Here is a 20,496-nt window from a genome sequence, read left to right as displayed (position 1 = left end):
CGCTGCCTTCCCCCCCGGTACTTCTTGACTAATGTGCAGCTGGGTAATTCATGAATCAGCCAGGGTTCATTCCAGGACGCGGCGTGCCACAGAGCACACACTTCTGGCCATGCGCGACGGTTGAATCAGTCTCTTTTATGGCATAGCGGAGAAAATGTGTCCAAGTGCCTAGTATACTTTCATGACAGAGGCACACGGCCCATATTATGCAGAAATCCTGAGCATGGTGTGAGCACCCCCTAGTGGTGGCTGTATGAACTGTACCCAACTTGCTGCTGTCTAGCAAAAAATCCAACTGAGTCAACAGACGACTGTATCACAAGCAGGTACACTGGAGAGACCGAATAAAGGTAGCTACAATGACAAGCTGAAATGCTGTGAGGACAACACACATTCATGTGGTCAAGCTGGAACGCAAAGACATTTTCCATGGTTGTCATGAAAGAAGTGGCAAGAAGGTGCACAACATGTGACCAAACCAAATTTCTTAGGGGGAGTTTAATGTTTATATCGGCAACTGTTAAGTCTCTTTACAACTATCCCACTTGGCAACCTGCATATGTAAAGGTGCCCATAGAAAGAATTATAGTATAACAGAAGGCAATTTTACAACCACAACTGCCACTTGCCTTCAATCACCATTTTCCTCTCACAGCCAACATCAATAATCAGTCACTTTTGAGATAAAGTGATTTGTGATTGTGCCATTTTACATGTAAACCCTTAAGTCGCCTGCCATCTGCACCATGCTGGTAAGCAGGCTGCTTCAATACATGTGAGAATTGAGAAAGGAAGTTTGCCTCTTCCCCAGGAAACAGTCAGGCGCGTCGTACCCTTTCCCAAGACACGCAGGCTTTTATCTGCAGCTCAGCTGCAGAGCGTTCACTCCACATGACACACCAAGCAACTGCACTGCATTTTAACACCTTTATTGCGTTCACAAATAGAAAAATAGAAATACACAAATAGGAAAATATAAAAACAGTAGCCAAAGCACTTTGCTGCAACAATGAGAAGACAGTCAGTTTGGGGAGACAGTAATGCAGAGGTAATGTACACCATAACCCCATTTGTACAATAATTCACAGGGTCTCACAGAAACAGAAAACCCACCTGGACAACCCCCCAGCAGCTAAAACACACCTGAACCCACACAAGGCATTAGTGGTGGTAGGCCAGCTGTCATCTCTTCATAACCGGGTATTGCACGTTTCATTCCATACACTGTTTATGAAGTCTCAATGATCAACAATGTTGGAGACAAAAAGATCATCCACATTATAAGCAAATAAGGAAGTAAATTATTTAAAAAACGGAATTATTTGTCTGTTTTGCCAAGTATATATAGGGTAAAATAAGGTAGTTATTCAAAAACTGGTCATAGTTTCACCTCAGTCAAAAGGAATTATGCTGTGATGTAACAGACAAAACATAAATTGTATCTCCAATGTGTGGAAAAGAGCTTTAGTTGCTATGGTGTGGATCAACCCATTGTATTACTATGACAATGCAGATGATTTTTAGTAAGAGTGTCCTTATCACCTCAAGTACTTTCGCTCACACAAGGCAATCTTTTGACTCTACAATCCTCCTGTCCGTCAACACCTACGAGATGAATAGTGATGAGGAAGCAAGACCTCCCTCTCGGGCAACTCTCTTCCAACACAAGTGGAGTGACAGCTCATATTCAAATGTACTTTCATAGCCTGATTTCTGCAGCTGAGGTAAGAAAACAAAAGGATGTTATTAATGTGTTTACCTCAAAGCACCATTGAGAAACAAAAATCGCCTATGAGACCGCTCTGAACAGACACATCCATCTGCAGCTCACTCCCAATGCACCAGCTATCTGCGACGCTTGTGACTTCTCCTCCCACGCTGACTCTGCAAGGCTTTTAGCCTCTGAGCCTTCGCCTTCTCCTGGAACAACACCCTTTTATTTCTGCAGTACATGCAATCTGGAATAAAGAAAACCACTCAGGTTAGACACGCCTGACTGTCAAATGAGACCACGTTACCCTGGAGCATGCAGATGTACATCTGGTTCTTCCACTATTTCACTCACACTGCCAAACCCCAGTTTACCCTCCCTGGTCCTAGATGGCGCCAAACTCCTTCCTGGTACGTCCATTTTGTTGTTCTTTTTGCTTTGCTTCAACAGCAGTCTTCCTTAATTAGGCTGATTAAGGGCATTGATTCAATGATTTTTTTTTTTTTTTTGATCAATACTTTCTTCGAGCAGTTTCGGCAGAAATTAAACACTACTTAAGTACCATTCGGATTGCATGCCCGAACTGACCTTGATCGAAGTGCCTGGTTATTAAAAATGAGGCACCGAGGAGCTCTGTTCTTGAGTTTAAATCAGGAATTTAAGTAAGTGTGACATTTTTTAAGTTTTTCGGTATGTAATACTAATGTAAACTCACTACTCATAGTGAAGGACAAAGCACTATCACACCTTTTTTACCCTGGCTATTTTTACCCTGAGTTTTGTTCCAGTCACTGTTTTATTTATTTTATCCATTAGTGCAATTCGGTAGGTACTCCATTTCACTAATTGCTGTTACTGGTGCAGCTGGCGCTTTATTTCCAGTGCTGCTGTTTGTTTAGACCATCGTATTTTTATCAACTTCAATGACATTTCTACGGTGACGTATCACATGATTTTAGATCTAAGTGGACACAAATACAGACAGATATACAGTAATTAAGAAGGACAAAAAGCTCATTTGTTTGCTTACTCTGTCCAGCCAATGCTGCTGCTATTGTGCTCTTCACCTTGACCAGCTCTTCATTCTGCTCAAAGTCCTTCCTTACGCGGTGTGATCTGAACTGGAACACTGGCCACCAGGACTTTCGCGTTTCCCACTCCTCGTCAACCAAATGCTTCAGTTTTCTACCAAAAGACAAGACAGTTTGTTACATGTTACTACATGTTAACCACTCATAAAGCAGCCGTAGTGGTGCATTTTCCAACCATTATGGTGCCCTTTCAGATAAACAATTAAAAGAATATTTCTTGCTTATCACTGTAAAACATTCACTGCTGCACAGAACTTCAATGGGAGAACAGCACACTGCATGAAATTAAATGGAAATAAAATTTCACTTTGATGTACTATACCGCTAATTTGAAATGATTATGCATTAAAGAGTACTTTCTTTGCATATCAATAAATCTGCAAACAATTCCCAATATGAATAGATGTCTTTTACCCTTTCATAGGAATCTTTAGAATGTATTCACCACAAATGGTTTGGGAGTCCTTTTTAAACATTTCAACCCCTTGGAAGCATTTATGGAAACCTTTAATAAAAACGGGTGACAAGTCACAAAGTTCCCTTACCTGAGTTCTCACATGATCCAAATCAGACCTTGTCAAAAACCAGCAAGACACAGTAATACTCACAATACTTGTATCATTCTTACTTTCTCTTGAGTTCTTTCATGATGTCCCCTAAACAGCTCCATGCCTTCAGATTGTCCTTCCAACTGCTGTAATCCAGGAGGCTAAAAATGACACTCAGAGCCTCGTGAAGATGCTTTTCTTTTCCTATGAAGACATGTACATTTTCTTAATAGTCAAGCATATTGCATGAATTATCAAAGACACATTTTATGAAACAGTATTTTAAAGAAATCAAGTTAGTTGTTTTTAAAGCAGCACTGAACAGACACTGCTCATATCTGCTATGCCACTCCTGAAGGCCTTTTCACTGTCTTGTGCCCCTAGAGGTGAAATATTGTTACTGCAGAAGGCAGTCAATGAGCATGTGAGGGACAGCAAACTGCCATTTCCAAAACCCTATTCTCCTGAGTGGTTTTCCTGACAAGTATTTTACCACACTAACTTCCCATACCCCAATTAGGTTTTTACCAGTTCATCGAGAAAAACAGACAATGGTTACAATATATGTAATATGATACACCGAGGATGATAGCGCCAAGGCTTGTACTTTTAAAGGCTTACATATTTTGGGTACATTACATTACATTACCAGCATTACATTACATTACATTACCAGCAACATAAAGCAATCTGACACTGGCATATTCCTCAGCAACAATACAGTAAATATTGCTCCCAAGTCTTTTTTGCAAAATGAAACAATTCATTTTTAAAATGGGATTTCTATGGTTGCTTTGTATACTGTTATTTGTGCATAGCCCTCTGGTCTCAACATGAGAGGAAAAAACATTTAAACGTTTTGAGCCCACAGAAAACCATTCTATGTATGTTGTTCCCAACTGTCTTCATAACAAACCTTCACAGCTCTGCTGGGTTAACGTTGTAGATTCTAGTTTTTGCATCGTTCATGTCTTGTGAGAACTAGCTGTAAGAGTCAAGAAATGCCTGAGTTCGCTTACCAGACTGCAGCAAAAGTGAACAGAATTCCAGCATCAGCTCGTGGCTAGGTACTAAGGCCTGCAGAGTCTATAATGAAGGAGATTAAAACATATATTTTTACAGCACGATCTGTCAGCTGTACTGACAAGTACTACTGACTGTTACCAGGGAAAAGCAGACACTGAAATTACTATATTACCTGTAATTACGTTCATCTCTGTTTTACCGTTAGCTTGAGGAAATGAGCATTTTTTTGAATAATAGCACATACAGCTCGAACATACCCGCAGGACTTTGAAGAGTTTCTTCTGTGGAGCCTGGTGCTTCTTTAAATACTGGTAGAGGTAGACATGTGCATTGGGATTGGGTGGAAAGCTGTTGTTGTACGCATACTCATTCAGAACGTCCAGGGCTCCGTCCTGATCGTTGTAGAATTCCAGCATCTGCAACAGTCAGGTAATGATGATAAAGGGACACCTGGGCCGGTGACATTTTTATTAACGTATAATATATAGTCCCCCACTTTGGCAGTTTATGGCAATTAGTGTTTAACAATTAAAACAATGCTTCCTAAATTACTTTCCAACACAAAACTCTGATCCACACGAGAGAGGGGCTGGGGGATTAGATCAACAGTGAGAGAAAAGAAGCAGAAAAGAAAATTAAGAAATTGGGAGTGGTCTCGTTTTAATTTGTTGCTTTCATTCAGTGAGGGTGTGCACTGTCTTGCTCGCCCTGTCAAAAAATACCTCTCCAAAAGTCCTTGATTCGCATCCTGAACATAACCTCCATGGATAAAAATCACAGCTATGGGAACACAGGACTCAATTCACTGTCCTGTAAAAACTGGAACCGCCTCTACTTTATGTATTTATTTTTTGACTGAAAAGGCTTTCAGTCTAATACCCCCTTCTCAATACAGGGAGCGCTGTTTTTTTGTATGTTTAATTGTTTTCCTGTCCACGTCTCTCCTAACATGGAGAGGTTGTGTGAGTTTGGTCCTTTGAGGCAGCCATACCACAGTTAGACACCAGCAACTGTTGCCTCTCTCCACTTGGCCCTGGTGGACTGCAGTAATGACGTAGTGATGGGCGGCTGTCTCAAGCAGGGGCGTGTGTGTGAACATATGGCTGCCTGTTGCTACAGAAATCTGGATAACGTCCGATTCTCTATTAACTACAGACTCGAAACAGCCAGGCGGTAGCATGACGCAGTGGCTGACGTACAGAATACACAAAGGACTGCAGGTTCAAGTCCCAGGTGGGTTTTTGTTTTTATAACCTTGTGCTCGACACTTGAGCTACAAGCCTGTATTGTCTGAGTAAATATCTGACTGTAAAATGACTAATTGTAAGAATGCGAGCCAGGCAAGTCATCTTGCAGAAAATAAAACACTGAAAACACAACCTTCATCATTATGACTAAATAATCAACATTCACACCTGACACAACCATCCAAATAAATGAAAACACAATCTTCATCATTACGGTTACATTAATAATGCTGATAATAATGTCTGCAATTCAGCTAGATATCTTATTTTCCATATTTAGTTCCTTGGGTTCCATACAGTAGATATCAATATTGAGCAGCTTTTCAGTAAAAAAAAATCATTTGAGTTGGTAAGTTGGCAGTTCAGTAGGCGCTCTCTCTTTCAAAAACCCCCCAGATGCATCACTCTACCTCTTCTTCACAGTTTTGAACTGGAACAAATTGTTTTTAACAAATTCCATCATTTTTACAGTATTCTTTCTATAAAATATGTTATTGATCACTTACATGCATATATGCAGACCGTTTATGCTTAGCAATGCTTTAAATAAAGGTATAGTCTGGTCTTTATATTGTGGCAGCACAGGGGAATAGTGGAGCACTACTTGGCTTGCTGTTGGCGACAGACTGCTATGGCAGGCCCAGGCCACCTGACTGGCGCACCTGAGGTCAATTAGCCATTAGAGCACTATTTAACTCCAGCTAAAGCAACTTGGTGGAGAAGCACCAGTTCTCAGAAAACCATGGTGTTGGAAAGAGCATTCACGAGGGATTTGTGTTTGAACCTGGATCAGATGAGAGGCATTTGGCCCTCTGTTTTTGGATTTTCACATTGAACCAGCCTGTTGTATTTAGAATTGCTGAGACTGGCAAGTGGCTTAGCTGCCCTTTGGTAGGGAAGGACCAGACTGTTTCCCCATTGTCTAATAAACCCTTATTTTTGCACCATATTTTGTTGTCGGTTGTTGTTATGTTACTGCATACCTGCCTATGGCCTGGTACTACTACAGTATGGTAAGCTGTTCTCTGTGGAATTTTCAATTTATATCTGTTTTTGCACTTAAGCCCCTACTAGCTGCTGTACAGTGCATTTTGGGGCCTGGAGGCAATCAATAAGGAAGTGGTAGAGAGCACTGGGTTTGAAATAACTTCATGAAAATAATCAACACTTCAATACAAAGAAAATGTCAGATGTTTCAGGTTAGCGCGTTTGTGTAAGGTTCAAATGGAAAAAATTCCTGACTGTAGAAAAATGGGAGAAAATCAGTGTCCATTCGCTGCTTATTGGAGATGGGGGGAATGTAGCTGATGACGAAAACAACATGTTAAATTTTATGCTGCTTCCTGAGTAGCTACCCTGCAGCTAAACATGCCACAATTCACAACGCATGTAAAACTGAAATCGGTGTAACTGAGAAAGAACTAGTTGGTCATGAGGAAGAAGGGTTATGGAGAGAAAAATAAAACGGAGCGCTGCTTACATTGACATAGCTTATGACAAAGGGATCCCACACTCCTGGATGCTTTAGTATTTCCTGCAGGTTCACCGAAGCTTGTCTGAAGTAGCTGTGCATCTCTTGGCTAGCGGCTTCATTTGAATAATCTGCGACAGAGTAAAAGGGCTTCTGGTTACATTACACTACATTACTGTCATTTAGCAGATGCTCTTATCCAGAGCAACTTACACAGGTTACAGTTTTTACATGCTATCCATTTACACACTTACAATGAAAAGCACACTCCAACCATGTTTGTCACAGTCACTGCAGATGCAAAACTGTGCTTTCTCTCAGAATGAGGACACGAAATGTTAATGTTGAATTGTTAAACAAAAATGCGCACATCTTCCTGGCTTAAACCACAAAACTATGAGTACCCTGTTCAAACACTAGATGGCATAGTTACACAATACGCAGACTCACTGAACGATTAAATGACTGAACAAGTCCTCCCTAACCACTCAAATTATTATTGAACACATGGGTTGTTCCAAACCGGGCTTCTCTTACCAGCCCCAGAGAGAGCAGACCTCTTGGCACACCAGGTGAAGTAGTCTAGGAATCCTCGATATGCATGGATCAGCTTTATTCTTTGTGTCTGTGAGGCAGATTGTTGACCGAATCTCCAGCTCTCTGCAACGGACAGCTGCCTTTTAGCATCTTCAAAATGTCCATTCACCAGCAGGTGGAAAGACTGTTCCAAACAGACCTATGAAGAAGAAACACCCTCATGTTTGCATGAGTTTATGAAACTTTGGAAGTAAAAACAACTCAACAAGAGCATTAACCATATAAAAACGACAACCCACTGATATTAAGATGATTTCAGTAAAAGGATAAAACCACTCTCTGTCCAGCAGCTGTCTCACACCTTAAGAATGATTCAGGAACACACCTTCAAGTAGATCTTCACTCCTGTGTTTTTCATTCGTTCAAAAAAAGAATTGAAATCCTCTGGTTTAGTCTTCGGGTGGTGATGTAGAATCTCAGTTCCCAGTCTCCAAATTATCTGTAGGAAAATACATTTTGACAGAGTAACTAAAGCACATTTCATCATTCTAGCTTAATTCTCCACCATGCAAACAAGACACAAAAGTGGAAGTGGTGACATTATATTTAAAACTGGGCTTGCAGTACTGACCAAAGCCATAGGTTCTGATAACATGCAGGGTGTTCTACACTCTTTTGATTTTTATTCCACTGAAACAAATTCATCAAAAAAAAAAAAAAAAAAATCACAGCACACACAATTAAAACCACTCCTCTGACTAAGATCTGCCTTCATGGCATTGTGTGGCCCTGCCTGAACTGTACAGTGCAAGCAATTTCAATTTGTCATAACAGAAATCACATCAAGCTGGGGAACCGCATAGCAGAGTCATGTGGCTAACACAGGGATGCAGGCGTAGGAGACACCATTGATTACTATGCAATACAGTGAGGGTATTTGGGGAAATGCTCTGGTTTGCTTAGAGAAAGTGATAACTGCAGCACACCATCTAGTCCTCCTTCCTGTCTCTTCTGAGGTAGGTCAACTTACAGAAGATAGAAGCAAAAACAAACGTTTAACATCATGCCTTCTTTAAATCTGATTTTTTTTTTTTTTTAAATGTCCTGCCTAGCACCTTCACGTACAGCATGTCTTGGCATACTGCACCGAACTGATGTAAACAACTCCGTTTTAAGCCATTTTAAGAGCTCGTCCAAGCTCTCTCCCTCCTAGCAGTCCTGCCTCTGAACTTGGCTGTGAAGGGCAGAGCTTACAGAGCACCTGCAGAGCTGTAAATTGGTGTACCGGGGGGGGGCGGGGGGTGGTCTGACTCACCTCACTCGCGAGCAGCTGCTTTGCCACGCTGGTATCCTCCAGCGTCTGGAAGTAACTCTTCATGTATTCTACCGCTTCCTGCCACTGCATCTGGAAGAGGCAGTCGCAGATCTTCCTCAGGCAAACCCTGGTAGTCTCATGAAACCCAGACTCATAACACCTTTCTGAAAGAAGGAAAAAACATAGGTAAAGTGAAGTACATGAAGAAAAAGCATTTGATTTCTCAGAGACTTGTGGTTAGGAAGGGCTAATTAGCTAATGTTACCATGCAGCAATTAATAGCCTTGTGATACATTTTTGCTTTGTCTGAAGCTATAAAATAATTAAAATCACTGTCTGAACACAGAAAGAAACAGCACCACCAGTTATGTCTGACCCCGACTTACTTTTGTTACTTTGTGTTTTGATGGGTAGATTAGGACGCACAATTCTTTCTCCATGCTGTTCTTCGTCTTCAGAGCCGCTATGCTGTCCTGTTGCTGGTCTTCCTAGTTCTGCATCTATGTCATCCATCGCTGGCCCACTGAAAAAGTAAAGGTCTGCAGCTACGTCACTCATACCAATGTATAACAAACCTGCTTTTTCTACTACGTTTCCAGTGACTATTACTCGTCTGGTTTCATAAGATGAACACACACACACACACACACACACATACACAGTATCAGACCCTGAAATTAAACATATACTGGTCAAGTGTTTCTGCAATACAACGTCATACATGATTTTTGTGCTCCTCCTGTTCAGAACAGAAAAAGGTTTCAGACAACCCCTTCAACGCCACTGGGTTGACATCTGTTTACTTTTCTCCAATACTGGTTTCTAATGCAAGCATATTACTATGAATAATGTGTATGTACAACATACACCGCTTAGAATACGCAAAAGGTTCTACGGTCATCACTAAGGATGCAGTCCGCAAAATTAAACTTCGTATTTGGAAGATATTATTTTACACAATATTTGGCTATACGTAATACTCATACGCAGCAATTTCAGCGAGTGCACCGTAAACTAAACTCGGACTATTAATGAAATGATAGTGGAGAGCTCAGTTTTGTGTTACAAAATGCTTTCCACCTCAACCCGTGTTGAAATCGCAATGAAATGTTTCATGTTTGGGGGCGTGACGCTGCGCAAAATGTTGCGAGGATTTGCTGAACTTTCGAGTATGTGGACACAACAGTCTGCACACGTAGAATGGATAAGCCATGCAAAATATGTACAGGTCGGTCGATCTACACACAATCTTTTGCGTTTCGTGTAAATTAAAACTGTTCCTTTCAAATGTCTAAGTAGTAACAGCATCTAGCAAGCTACCTACATGGCAGCGTCTGTAAGATAGGGATGTAACATTAGCTACAGCGGATGTCCGATATAGGGTCTTTATGGGACACGAATAACGTTACTATACAGCTTATCTAGCCAGTTGGGCAGCCAGTAAAACTGGCTGCCCAACTGAGCCGAACGAAGCTCGCTAGCTAATTAACAAACGAATCAACTACCCGCCTCCCCACCATAACTGAACATCCTTCACTGGTAACTTACCACGCAAGCTAACTAAATGGGACATTCAAAATATTCAGACATGTTGTTTTAGCTAGCTAGCTGGCTATGCGCTAGTTAGACACTCCGATACATTTTGAAAAATACTAAATACTGTATGCAAAATAGCTAAATGAGTTTACTACACGAATTACGGTGTTCTTTAAAACGGAAATACTGTGCAATTTAATGTTTTTAGATGGAAAATCTCACCTTCAAACGTTTCGGACTTTTTCTACCTCCACGTGTTGACGTGGGAATTGGCTGAAAGATACTTCCGGTCCGTATGTTTCAAAATAAAAGTGAGGGATATTTTGGATGAGTCGAGCGCCTGTAATGCTTATTCTGTTCAATTGTTGTTATAATATTATCGTACCTGATCGTATGACATGACGAAATAAACCAAACAAACTTTACCCAAACAGGTTTGGAACAGCATACCTTAACTATACCTAGTTATATTGTGCTCATGATCCAGACGTATCATGGAGTTATAATGAAATTTACACCTTGCCTTTTACCACGCTTATCCACAGCGACGCGACCAACATGATATTAGTATATTTACATTATTATGACCAAACGAACAACAGCCAGTGTCAGACACAAGACTGAGACCGCAAATGCGCAACTGGCGAAACACGCAATGACAACACGGTATTAGCTATAGTTTCAATAAAACACCATCACATGCCCAGGCATCCCTGAGTTTAATGTCAGTGCAATGGTCGATAGTGTAGTAAACTAAAAAAGCGCAGACAGACCAAAGAAATACCTGAAAAAGGGATAATGATAATGAGCGGATGAGTGACCAGTTATGAGGGGAAAACAAAACAAATTAGTAATTAGCCGAGAAATGCACCCTGGAAACATATGCATACATTTAATTTTCACAGTTTTTCATGTTGCGATAATTTTCCTTGAATGTGTCACACATCTTTCAGGGAGTAAAATACCACGTTCGTGCCCTTCCTGTTAGTTTGAGACAAACTGAACTTGTTTGGATTCTCTTCAGTGACGTCATTAAGAATGAGTCAAACTCTATGGTAACCCATCATTCCAAGCCTCGACCTTAGTAGCAGAATATATAGTGTGATGTCACAAAATCATTATGACGTGTCATAATTCGAATGCATTAAACGGTTTATATTTAACTGAATCAGGTGTTACTACCATTACAGAATCTCAATCACTTGACGAAGATACTTCCTTATTGTACTATTTCTTTAGATCTACTGGTGTGCTAGCATGACACGCTTACAACCAGACTTGGATAACTTGAGAATATGACACGACTTTGGCGGTTGTGCATATTTTTATTACTTTTTAATTTGGGTTACGTACCCCAATTTATTGACAAGGGATATTACTGTGAGTACCCCTGCCCGAGTGTAATAGCGGAAAAAAGTCTCTTGCCAGTTTTTTGGCAAGTTAATTAGCCAAATAGCTACGTAATTTTTTTTTTAATATAAAATATAATATAATAATGTGTATTTCGAGTTTGAGTGCTAGCTTTCGGATTCATGGTTAGGTAGTTTTTTTAGACATGTAAAAAGCAGCAAAAAGTAGCAAGTGGCTATCTAGCTAAGACATTTAAGGTCTCCAGATCCCAAATTAATATGGGACTTTAAATGAAAAACGAAGACATTTTTTGCTCATTTGTTTGTTTCGTGGCTTGTGTTATCAGTTTTAAAAGTAATTATGATTTTGTCGATTTTTAGTCGATTTTCAGTTACAGATTTTCCAGATTTTCTAAACAGGAGTTGTTTGAAATGTGTATTTGAACTAATTCTTGCAATGCAATCCTTTCCCCAGTGTCACTGTGTGAAGAGAAGGACCCGGACTCGGGACCCATCTGTCAGTTTTTTGCCTTTGACATCGGCAAAGGAGAAAGAACAGACAGATGGGCAGAAAGTGTGAGTATATATTGAAGTTGATCATGGATAAACGCATTTCTAACCTTAGAAGAGTTTAAATATCGGTTAAATCCAGTGTGTGTTTTTGCTTTTCCCAAGACACAATAAGCATATTTTTGTGTTTTCGAAGCCAAATTTCCTACACTTTAACATAATTATTTTCATATTGCTCCTAGGATGGAAGCCAATTTGGTGAAAACCAAAATGAGGCTTTTGCTGAGGTAATCAAGTAGTCTTATGTTTGCTACCTGTTCTTTCCCTCTGTAAATTTTTCTGTAGGCCATGACATAAAAATTGTGTTATTAAATACATGTAGTTCTTTTGCTGCTTAGCACATGTATTATGCTGGTTTTGTGTCTGAGAGCATCATGCAGGGGATTGAGAAATCCTTATAAATGAAGTGTTTGATTATTCATATGCCTTTTCTCCCTTTTTCAGAACACAGATTTGATACATGTTGACAGCATAGACCTCAAGGTTTTGGCAGCTCTTCACCCCGAAAGGATTCAGAATGACCCAGAAGCTGTTTTGGAAGAGTCCCCATCTACAGGTATCTTCTTTGTGCTCTTTCATGACTTGTCAACAGGGTGTTGCGCAAGTTATTGCTTTGCTATATTTGAACATCTGAAATTATTTCTGTGTTTCTGCAATAAGACGAAAATGAAAATGAACCAGCGAGGAATTCCACCTCCAGCGGGTTTCTCGATGTGGTTCGGGACTACGTGGATGCGTCTGTCACCTGGGTAAGTGTATTATATTTTACGATGTGTGTTTGATTTCTGAGGGATGTAGAATCAGGGTAAATTTATTCATACTAAAAAGAAATAATATATTCCACATTATCAATGCTCATTCTCTTGCTTGCTAGCTAGATAATATACTTTATTTTTAGCTTGTTATCTAGCCCCTTAGGTAGATAACTAGCTACACATATAAACAACACTGAAAGTTGACACTGAGTTCACACTGTGTTGAATTTCCTTACAGATCTCCAGCGTATTCAAGGAGTGGCAGCCTGAGCCAACCCCCTATGGACTGACTTGGGATGCCGTGGTCATCACTGTACTCTGCGAAAGCGTCTTGTTTTTCACCGTTCTCTGGGGAGCATTTCATGCTGTAAATCCTTTTTCATTCTTATAATTTTTATTTGCCTTGTTTTTGTCATTATCTCCGTACACAGCCTCCTCATGGCGTACCATAAAACCCACTTCATTATCGTTATCAAAATGAACATGTCTGTTGCTTGTGTACCTCGCAGAAGATGTCTCTAAAATGTGGTCAGCGACAATGTTTAGCTGTAGACACATGTAAGCAGGCTGTAAACATGCAGTTAAGATTCAAGGATGTGTTTTCTGACACAGGTGAAGGAGGCTCTCTCCAGTCGGCATGACAGCGACCATCAGAGAAAGATTCAGCAGCTGGAAGGTACATTGCACAGAGTATTTCTTATTGTCCTATCATTTTTAATTTCCCTGTATCTGACTGTATTGTGACTATTTATGTCCCAGACCAAATTGAGGTGCTGGAGAAGGGCAGAGTTGCTCTGACAAATGAAAACTGGCTCCTGGAAGAATACATCACAGTCATCCGGAATTGTGAAGCAGACAGGCTTTCCGAGGACAGTGACAGCACTCAGAATCAGTAAGTATCAAAAAAGAGGCTCGTGAGGAAAAGATGGGCTTTCCTCAACTTTGGCAATGTGAATGATATTGTACATTCCCCTAAACTTCACACACAAGACACAACATACACTAATGTAGAAGTCTGAAGCTTAAATGATCAATACATATAATACTGACTCCACAGAAATAATGCCATAAACTGCATTTGTATGTTGTAATTTAACAAATTGTTCAAATGTTTTGGTAAATATGTATTGTGCAGTGTATGAATGCTGGACATAACTGAGGTTAAATACTCTGTGTTGCAGGATGTCGGATTCTGAACATCATGATGTCCAGGCCCTCAAGGCTCAAAACACAAAGATACAGGAGATGGAAGAGGAGCGTCTGAAAAATGAAGCCTTCCTTAAAATCCAGGTGAGTAACTCCACCCAGTGCCCTCCTTACAAGAATTACATTTGCCCAGTGTGATGTGATTATTGTAGCAGTCTATTCTTGCACATTGTGTATTTAACAGGAAGTTTGTATTAGTGTGTTTCAAAAGATTATTAATACTTTCTCTCATTATAGTATTAGTTAGACAGTAGACAGTACATTACATTAGACAGACATTAATAGACAGTATTTAATGACTTTCCTTCTCAGATCTTATGCTAACTGTCATTTGTCTCCCCAGATCGCGCTTCAGGAAAAGCAAGTAGAGGAGAACTGGGTAAGGCCATGGCCACAGAGAAAACCAAGAGATTTTGTGAGCTGATGTCTGTGACCTGGCCAGAATGTTCATTTACTCTTCCTTTGTATGCAGGTGAATGCTTGTATCTCTGAACGCGCCCTGGAGGCTGAAAGGAAAGAAACCGCCAACCTTAGGGAACAGTGAGTTCATTTGCCAGCAGAGGCCAGTTAAATATGCTATTGACCAGCACTGGGATGGGTAATGATCCAGGACTGCGGGTGAAAAAATGTCAGCTAAATATCAGCTGATATGACAGTATATTTGGACTTGGGTTGCGTCCTCCTTACAGAACCAGTGGATGGATTACTGTTGTCTGAATGTCTGAATGACATTATCTCTTCACAGACTGATGGAAGCCAGTGTTAAACTGGCCCAAATCAAAAACCCAGTTCATCTGCCTGCCACTGACGACGTTGAAAAACAGATGACCCCTCTCACCAAAGGTGAGTCCCTGCCCATTTTATGGGATTTTGACAATATTTTGCTTTAGGTTACTGTAATGAGCAAAGCTCCACTCTGCTCCGTTCACTAGTGAGGATTATCACATTATTTAGCACCTTGTCAAATGAATTATCCAAACAGTAGCTATATAGCCAACTAGAAAAAACTGACATAACTGACATAACTAATAATATTGCAAACTGTAAATCTTGCATTCACTTGTTAAGGTGATGTAGTAGCCATCACAATGCCAGAACAATAAAACGTGTCCATAGCTGGCTGCTCATGTTCCCTGATCATTGCATCATCTGTCTCTTTTAGATGACAGTGAACCACAGTCATCTTCTTGTGCTTTGGATGATTCAGTAAGTTAATGAATTGAGGAATGATTGATAGCATTTAGAAACAGAACTTATAAAATGTTGCAACCATTCTTTAATATGTTGCAACCATTCTTTAATTCTAACTAAAATAATTAGATTGTTCACATTGTTTTGCAGATTTTGGTCACACTTTATTTTAAGGACATATTTAAACTGAAAGAAACCATTTCACTACACCGTTAGTACTTGTTATTGAAATGACTAAATTGTATTTAATTATAAATATCAGTGTTAGAACATTACATTAATTCAGATCTGACCATACCAGAAGTACACTTTTAAAACAATGATTTCTTCATAGTTTCACGCTAAAATTGGAAGTTTATTACAAATCCACTGTGCTCAATGAATTTACAAATTGTTTTCTGACTGTATTCAGGCCCTTAAAACAAATCGTGACCAAATACTAGAAAGGTGGAAAAAAAATCAAAAAATGAATTCATCTTTGTTATATGACAAAGGTTTTTAAAGTGATGAAATTGTTACAGACCTATTCTTAATGCCAAAAATATGTAAACCACATCATTTGCATCCTTTGCTGTAGACAAAGGTATACAAGGTCTTTGAGGTGTACAGTTAAGATCAATTAATGTGTTTTCTGACATAGGGGAATGCCGCTTTGGAGCGCAAGGTTCAACAACTGGAAGGTATGTTGCACAGAGAGTATTTACTATTTACTATCACCTACTGATGTCCCTGTATTTATCCAAGTTGTGCCCATTTGTGCCTCAGATCAAATTAAGAAAATGGAATTGGATCAAGTCACCCTGCACAGCGAAAAGGAGCGCATAAGGAATCTGAATAAGATCATGCGGGAGAAACTCAGGATTATGGATGACCTGTGCAAGCAGAAGGACAGTGCTCTGCAAGAGTGAGTATCGAGCAAGATACTATACAGGGAAACATGGGGATTATAAGGGAGACCGAAAACAAAGTTTTAGCTCTAGATGTTATTTTAATTTTATTAGCAGTTTCCTCTAGGTACACAAAAAACACCCATATGTTAATGAAGACATTTTAAAATTGAGAAAATTGAGAAAATTTAATTTTAACTAGCATGATGTAGATCTCCTGTTGTAATTTATTCTTCACATCCTTCTACTGAGAAAAGAGGAGTACCATGTCTTGTATGATCAGTGCATCCATGGATTAAAAACTACAGGATTTACAGAAATTGAAAATAATTACTAAGAATAAACATGAGCTCCTTGTGTTGCAGGAGGCTGGCTCTGGAGCGGCTGGAGCAGTGTGAAAAAGAGATCATGGCTGCAGGACCAAAGGAAGAAGTCAGGGCATTCAAACAGAAGATCCAAGAGATAAACGAAAAACATCAACAAACTGAGGATGCCCTCAAATCGAAGGTGAGAATGTTCATACTGTAGCAATCCCATACACTCCCCTTACAAGAATCACATTTGACTAATGTGATGTGATTTTTTTGTAGTTTTATTATTGTAGCTTTAGTGCACAATAAGGATTTAGAAATCACATTGGTTTTCAGCGCATTTAGTCAACTGTTTAGGAGTGCCCCTGTAATATCAATTTGATTGTTACTCTCATGTTACTCATGTCTTGCAATGACTGTCCCATCCTTTTCCACAGGTTGCACTTCATAAAAAACAAGCACAGGACAATTGGGTAAGAGAGTCATGGTCATAAATTCAAAGCAAAAAGTTTTGTGATTCTGTGTCTGAACAAGACAGAATACTTACTCCTCTTCTTTTGCCTCTAGATTAATGTCTGTGTGTCAGAACGCGCCCTCCAGTTAGAAAGGAGAGAAACAGCAAGTCTCCGTAAAAGGTGAGTTCTCCTGCTGTCTCAATGGGTTATTGACATTCATTGGGGCGGGTAAAGGCCCAGTTGATTATTAACTGGCAATCACCTAGAGTGCAATCAAAAGCTTTTTACTGTCAGCTGAGATGCGACAGAACAAGGATCTGGCTCTCTAAGTGTAAGCAAAGATATCTGGATCAATTAATGGTTGAAAATGAGAAGGGCCCTGTAAAAATAAAAATGAATAATATGATCAGTCTAGTGGTTGAATGGCCTGTTCTCCATTAACTTTTAATGCTCTTACTCAGTGGAAATGGATTCAAAGTTAGACTTAAATCTGCCTAGGCAAATGTTTCAGTTTTCTGAATGTTTACCTGCTCACAGGCTGGTGGAGGTCAGTGCTATATTGGAAGGACAGGCAGCACCTCTCACTGAGCCTACTGTCAGCCACTCTGCCAAACAGGTGGTCCATGTGAAGAAAGGTGAGTCTCTGCCTGTTTAGGCTTCTGCCCTTCCTACTCTAGTCACATGGTAGCCAAACTATACTCCACCCTTTGCAGTCTGTGGCCCGTTAATGGAATTATCAGTGTTTCAGCAAATGGTTCAAATAATTTAAGCATTTGGGCATTGACGTTCATTCCTTTTGCATTGTCTCAGACGTACAATTCCTGATTGATATTTACCTTAATGACGACCTCACTTCTCTGGCCTTTCACTTCGAAAAACTTTACACTTTTTCACAAACTTTATCTACTTTTTCATTTTTAATAATTGGTCCAATCGTGTTTGCCTGGTCTAATGCTTGTAATCACATTCCTGCAAATCCTGGTACGTCTGCCTATGTTGCATGCAACTAGTGTTTATTTTAGAGCCTTCTTCATGATTTTTGTGTCATATCGTTCTTTTAGGTGGTAGCATCTCACGGAGGCCTTCTCGCAATAAATTGGATGAATCGGTACGTTGATAGAAATGAACTGAAAGTGTGAAAAATTAGTACTTTTGACACAATGTAACAAATAGATCCTGAAATTATTTGACTTGTACGTACTTTCCCAGATTTAAAATGATCGAGGTTGGCCTTGGCTGAAGATGCCATATTTTACATATCTGTAAAATATAAAAATCCTTCATTTTTAGCTGTAGACACTGGCACTCAGGCAATGAAGTGAATAGCTGAGACTCAGTGATGTGTTTTGTGACGCAGGTGAAGGCGACACTTGAAAATCTTGAAAAGGAAAGAAATGAACACATGGAAAAACTGACAGCAGATGCATGCAAGATTCAGAAGCTGGAAGGTATGTTTCACAAAGAGTGCTTCTTAATCACCCAGTCATTTTTGCGATTCCTTTCACCTGAAGTGTGACCATTTGTCCCTCAGAAAAACTCAACGCTCAGGAGCTGGAACGAGCCGCTATGCAGAAGCAGAAGTGCTATCTGGAGACGCATGTTAGGAGCCTCCAGCAAAAGCTTGATAATGTGAATGAGCTTTGTAAGCAGAAGGATGAGGCTTTACAGCAGTAAGTATCAAAGCGAGGCACTGGTGAAGGAGAGATGTGCTTTCTACGCTCATGATATCGCAAATGAGGACACAGGCAAAAAAAATCAAGCGTTGGGGTTCCCCAGCAGCTTAGTCTGTGAAGGCACTCGTTCAGAGCACAGGCTGACTCCTACAGCCCAAGTTAATGCAATTATCAGCCAGTTTTAAATGTAACTGTAGATGAGCCAGGCAACATGCCATGACAGGCATTCATATTTGAATATATTTTACCTTGTGTAAAGATGGGATGGAACCAAAACTTTACATCAGTAGAATTTAGGGTGTGGAAGATAACAAATTGCACAGAAGAAGGTTTTAAGCCCGCTACCTCACTGTGCTGCAGGATGGCGGTTCAGGTGGAGTCAGAGCGCCGTGACAAAGACGTGAAGGTAAAAGAGGTGCTCAAGAGCCACAGACTTAAGGTTCAGTCAATTGAGGAGGAAATTCAAAAAAAGGAGTGCGGCTACAAGGCCCAGGTGAGTGGATCAAACTCATACTAACATGACACACTCATAATAATCACTTTTGCCCAGTTTCTATTCCTGTACATTCAACAATGGGTTTGTATTGGTTTGTCCAAAACGGTTTTTGGACAAAGAATACTTTTTTCATAGCATGTATTAGCACAGGACACTTTTCCTGATGCACTAACCATTGAACATTTTCCCAGAATGCAGAATTATTACAGCTGTGTGAATCACAAAACTGATTGTGCATTTTTCCATGATTGTGTTTGCCAGAGCCTGTGCTGACTATACCTTGTCTTTACACAGATTGCGTCTCAAAAAAAGAAGTCGCAGGACAATTGGGTAAGAAGGGCATGATGAAAACTTAAAGCAAAGAGAATTGTTAAGGAATACCTTTTTTTGACACAGAATACTCATTCCTCTTTTTTTCCTTCAGTCAAAAGCCTTCACATCCACACAAGCCCTGGCAGCGGAAAGAAAAGAGACAGCCTGCCTTCGTAAACAGTACGTTCATTTGCCACAAAAAAACCACTAAAATGGTATATTGATGAGTACGGGGATTCACAGTCATTAAAGGCCAGCATTAATTATTAAATGGTATAACACTGTTGATTTAAAGTTGCATTACCTTCAACTGAGACAGTGGCAGTGTATACAGGGCATTTAAATTACATCATCCTGAGTGAACTGAATGAGCTTTCTAGTTGGGCTACAGTTGCTGTTTTTTGAATGGTGCATTTTCACTTAATTTCCAGGTTGGAGGACCTCAGCGCTAAACAGGAGGAACTGAAGAAATCTGTCAATAAGACCACCCCGCGCTCCTCTAACCAACAGCTCCAGGCCTCTCAAAAAGGTGAGTCCGTGCTTACTGAGGCTTATAGCCTCCCTGTCATAGTCATAGTCACAGTCATGGTAACCCAAATACATTTAATCCCTCTAATTCTGTAATCTGAACACTCTCCCTGATTATTGCATGGTCTCTTTCTTCTAGATGTTAATTCCCCAAAAACATCTAGCAGTGCCTTGGATGAATTGGTAAGTTAACAAATTGTGCCATGTAACAACATGTAATGTAATGTAATGTAATGTAAAAACATGAAACTGTGCGATCTAAGTGTTTGCACATTCTCAGA

The 20,496-nt window shown here is 40.0% G+C and overlaps 1 protein-coding gene and 1 long non-coding RNA gene across 2 annotated transcripts; one reads left to right on the top strand and one right to left on the bottom strand.

Moving 5' to 3' along the window:
• Positions 1-1,032: 1,032 nt before the first annotated feature.
• Positions 1,033-10,753, bottom strand: taf1a (TATA box binding protein (TBP)-associated factor, RNA polymerase I, A). Its single transcript, XM_036550446.1, has 11 exons — positions 10,705-10,753; positions 9,333-9,469; positions 8,947-9,110; positions 8,017-8,130; positions 7,632-7,830; positions 7,104-7,225; positions 4,634-4,792; positions 4,370-4,436; positions 3,431-3,554; positions 2,742-2,896; positions 1,033-1,958 (listed from the first exon to the last, which is right to left on the bottom strand). The coding sequence occupies exons 2-11, from the start codon at positions 9,457-9,459 to the stop codon at positions 1,846-1,848; spliced, it is 1,344 nt and encodes a 447-aa protein (XP_036406339.1). The 5' UTR covers positions 9,460-9,469; positions 10,705-10,753; the 3' UTR covers positions 1,033-1,845.
• An 8,564-nt stretch (positions 10,754-19,317) lies between these two features.
• LOC118791892 lies at positions 19,318-20,196 on the top strand. Its single transcript, XR_005005581.1, has 4 exons — positions 19,318-19,372; positions 19,670-19,705; positions 19,800-19,867; positions 20,119-20,196. It is a non-coding gene; the product is annotated as an uncharacterized LOC118791892 (long non-coding RNA).
• The last annotated feature ends 300 nt before the right edge of the window (positions 20,197-20,496 follow it).

Source organism: Megalops cyprinoides, chromosome 17, assembly GCF_013368585.1.
Source record: "Megalops cyprinoides isolate fMegCyp1 chromosome 17, fMegCyp1.pri, whole genome shotgun sequence".
NCBI classification, from domain to species: Eukaryota; Metazoa; Chordata; class Actinopteri; order Elopiformes; family Megalopidae; genus Megalops; species Megalops cyprinoides.
The sequence above is the reverse complement of the archived record's forward strand: the minus strand, read 5'-3'. Positions and strand labels throughout refer to the sequence as shown.

What these genes read in the sequence shown, in the direction of transcription:
- taf1a (XM_036550446.1), bottom strand. Translation starts at nt 9,459, where the DNA reads ATGGATGACATAGATGCAGAACTAGGAAGACCAGCAACAGGACAGCAT. An exon ending in GAGTGAAGATCTACTTGAAG is followed by an intron (nt 7,831 to 8,016) that starts GTGTGTTCCTGA and finishes TCTTCTTCATAG; the next exon opens with GTCTGTTTGGAACAGTCTTT. An exon ending in TTCACTTTTGCTGCAGTCTG is followed by an intron (nt 3,555 to 4,369) that starts GTAAGCGAACTC and finishes ATGTCTTCATAG; the next exon opens with GAAAAGAAAAGCATCTTCAC.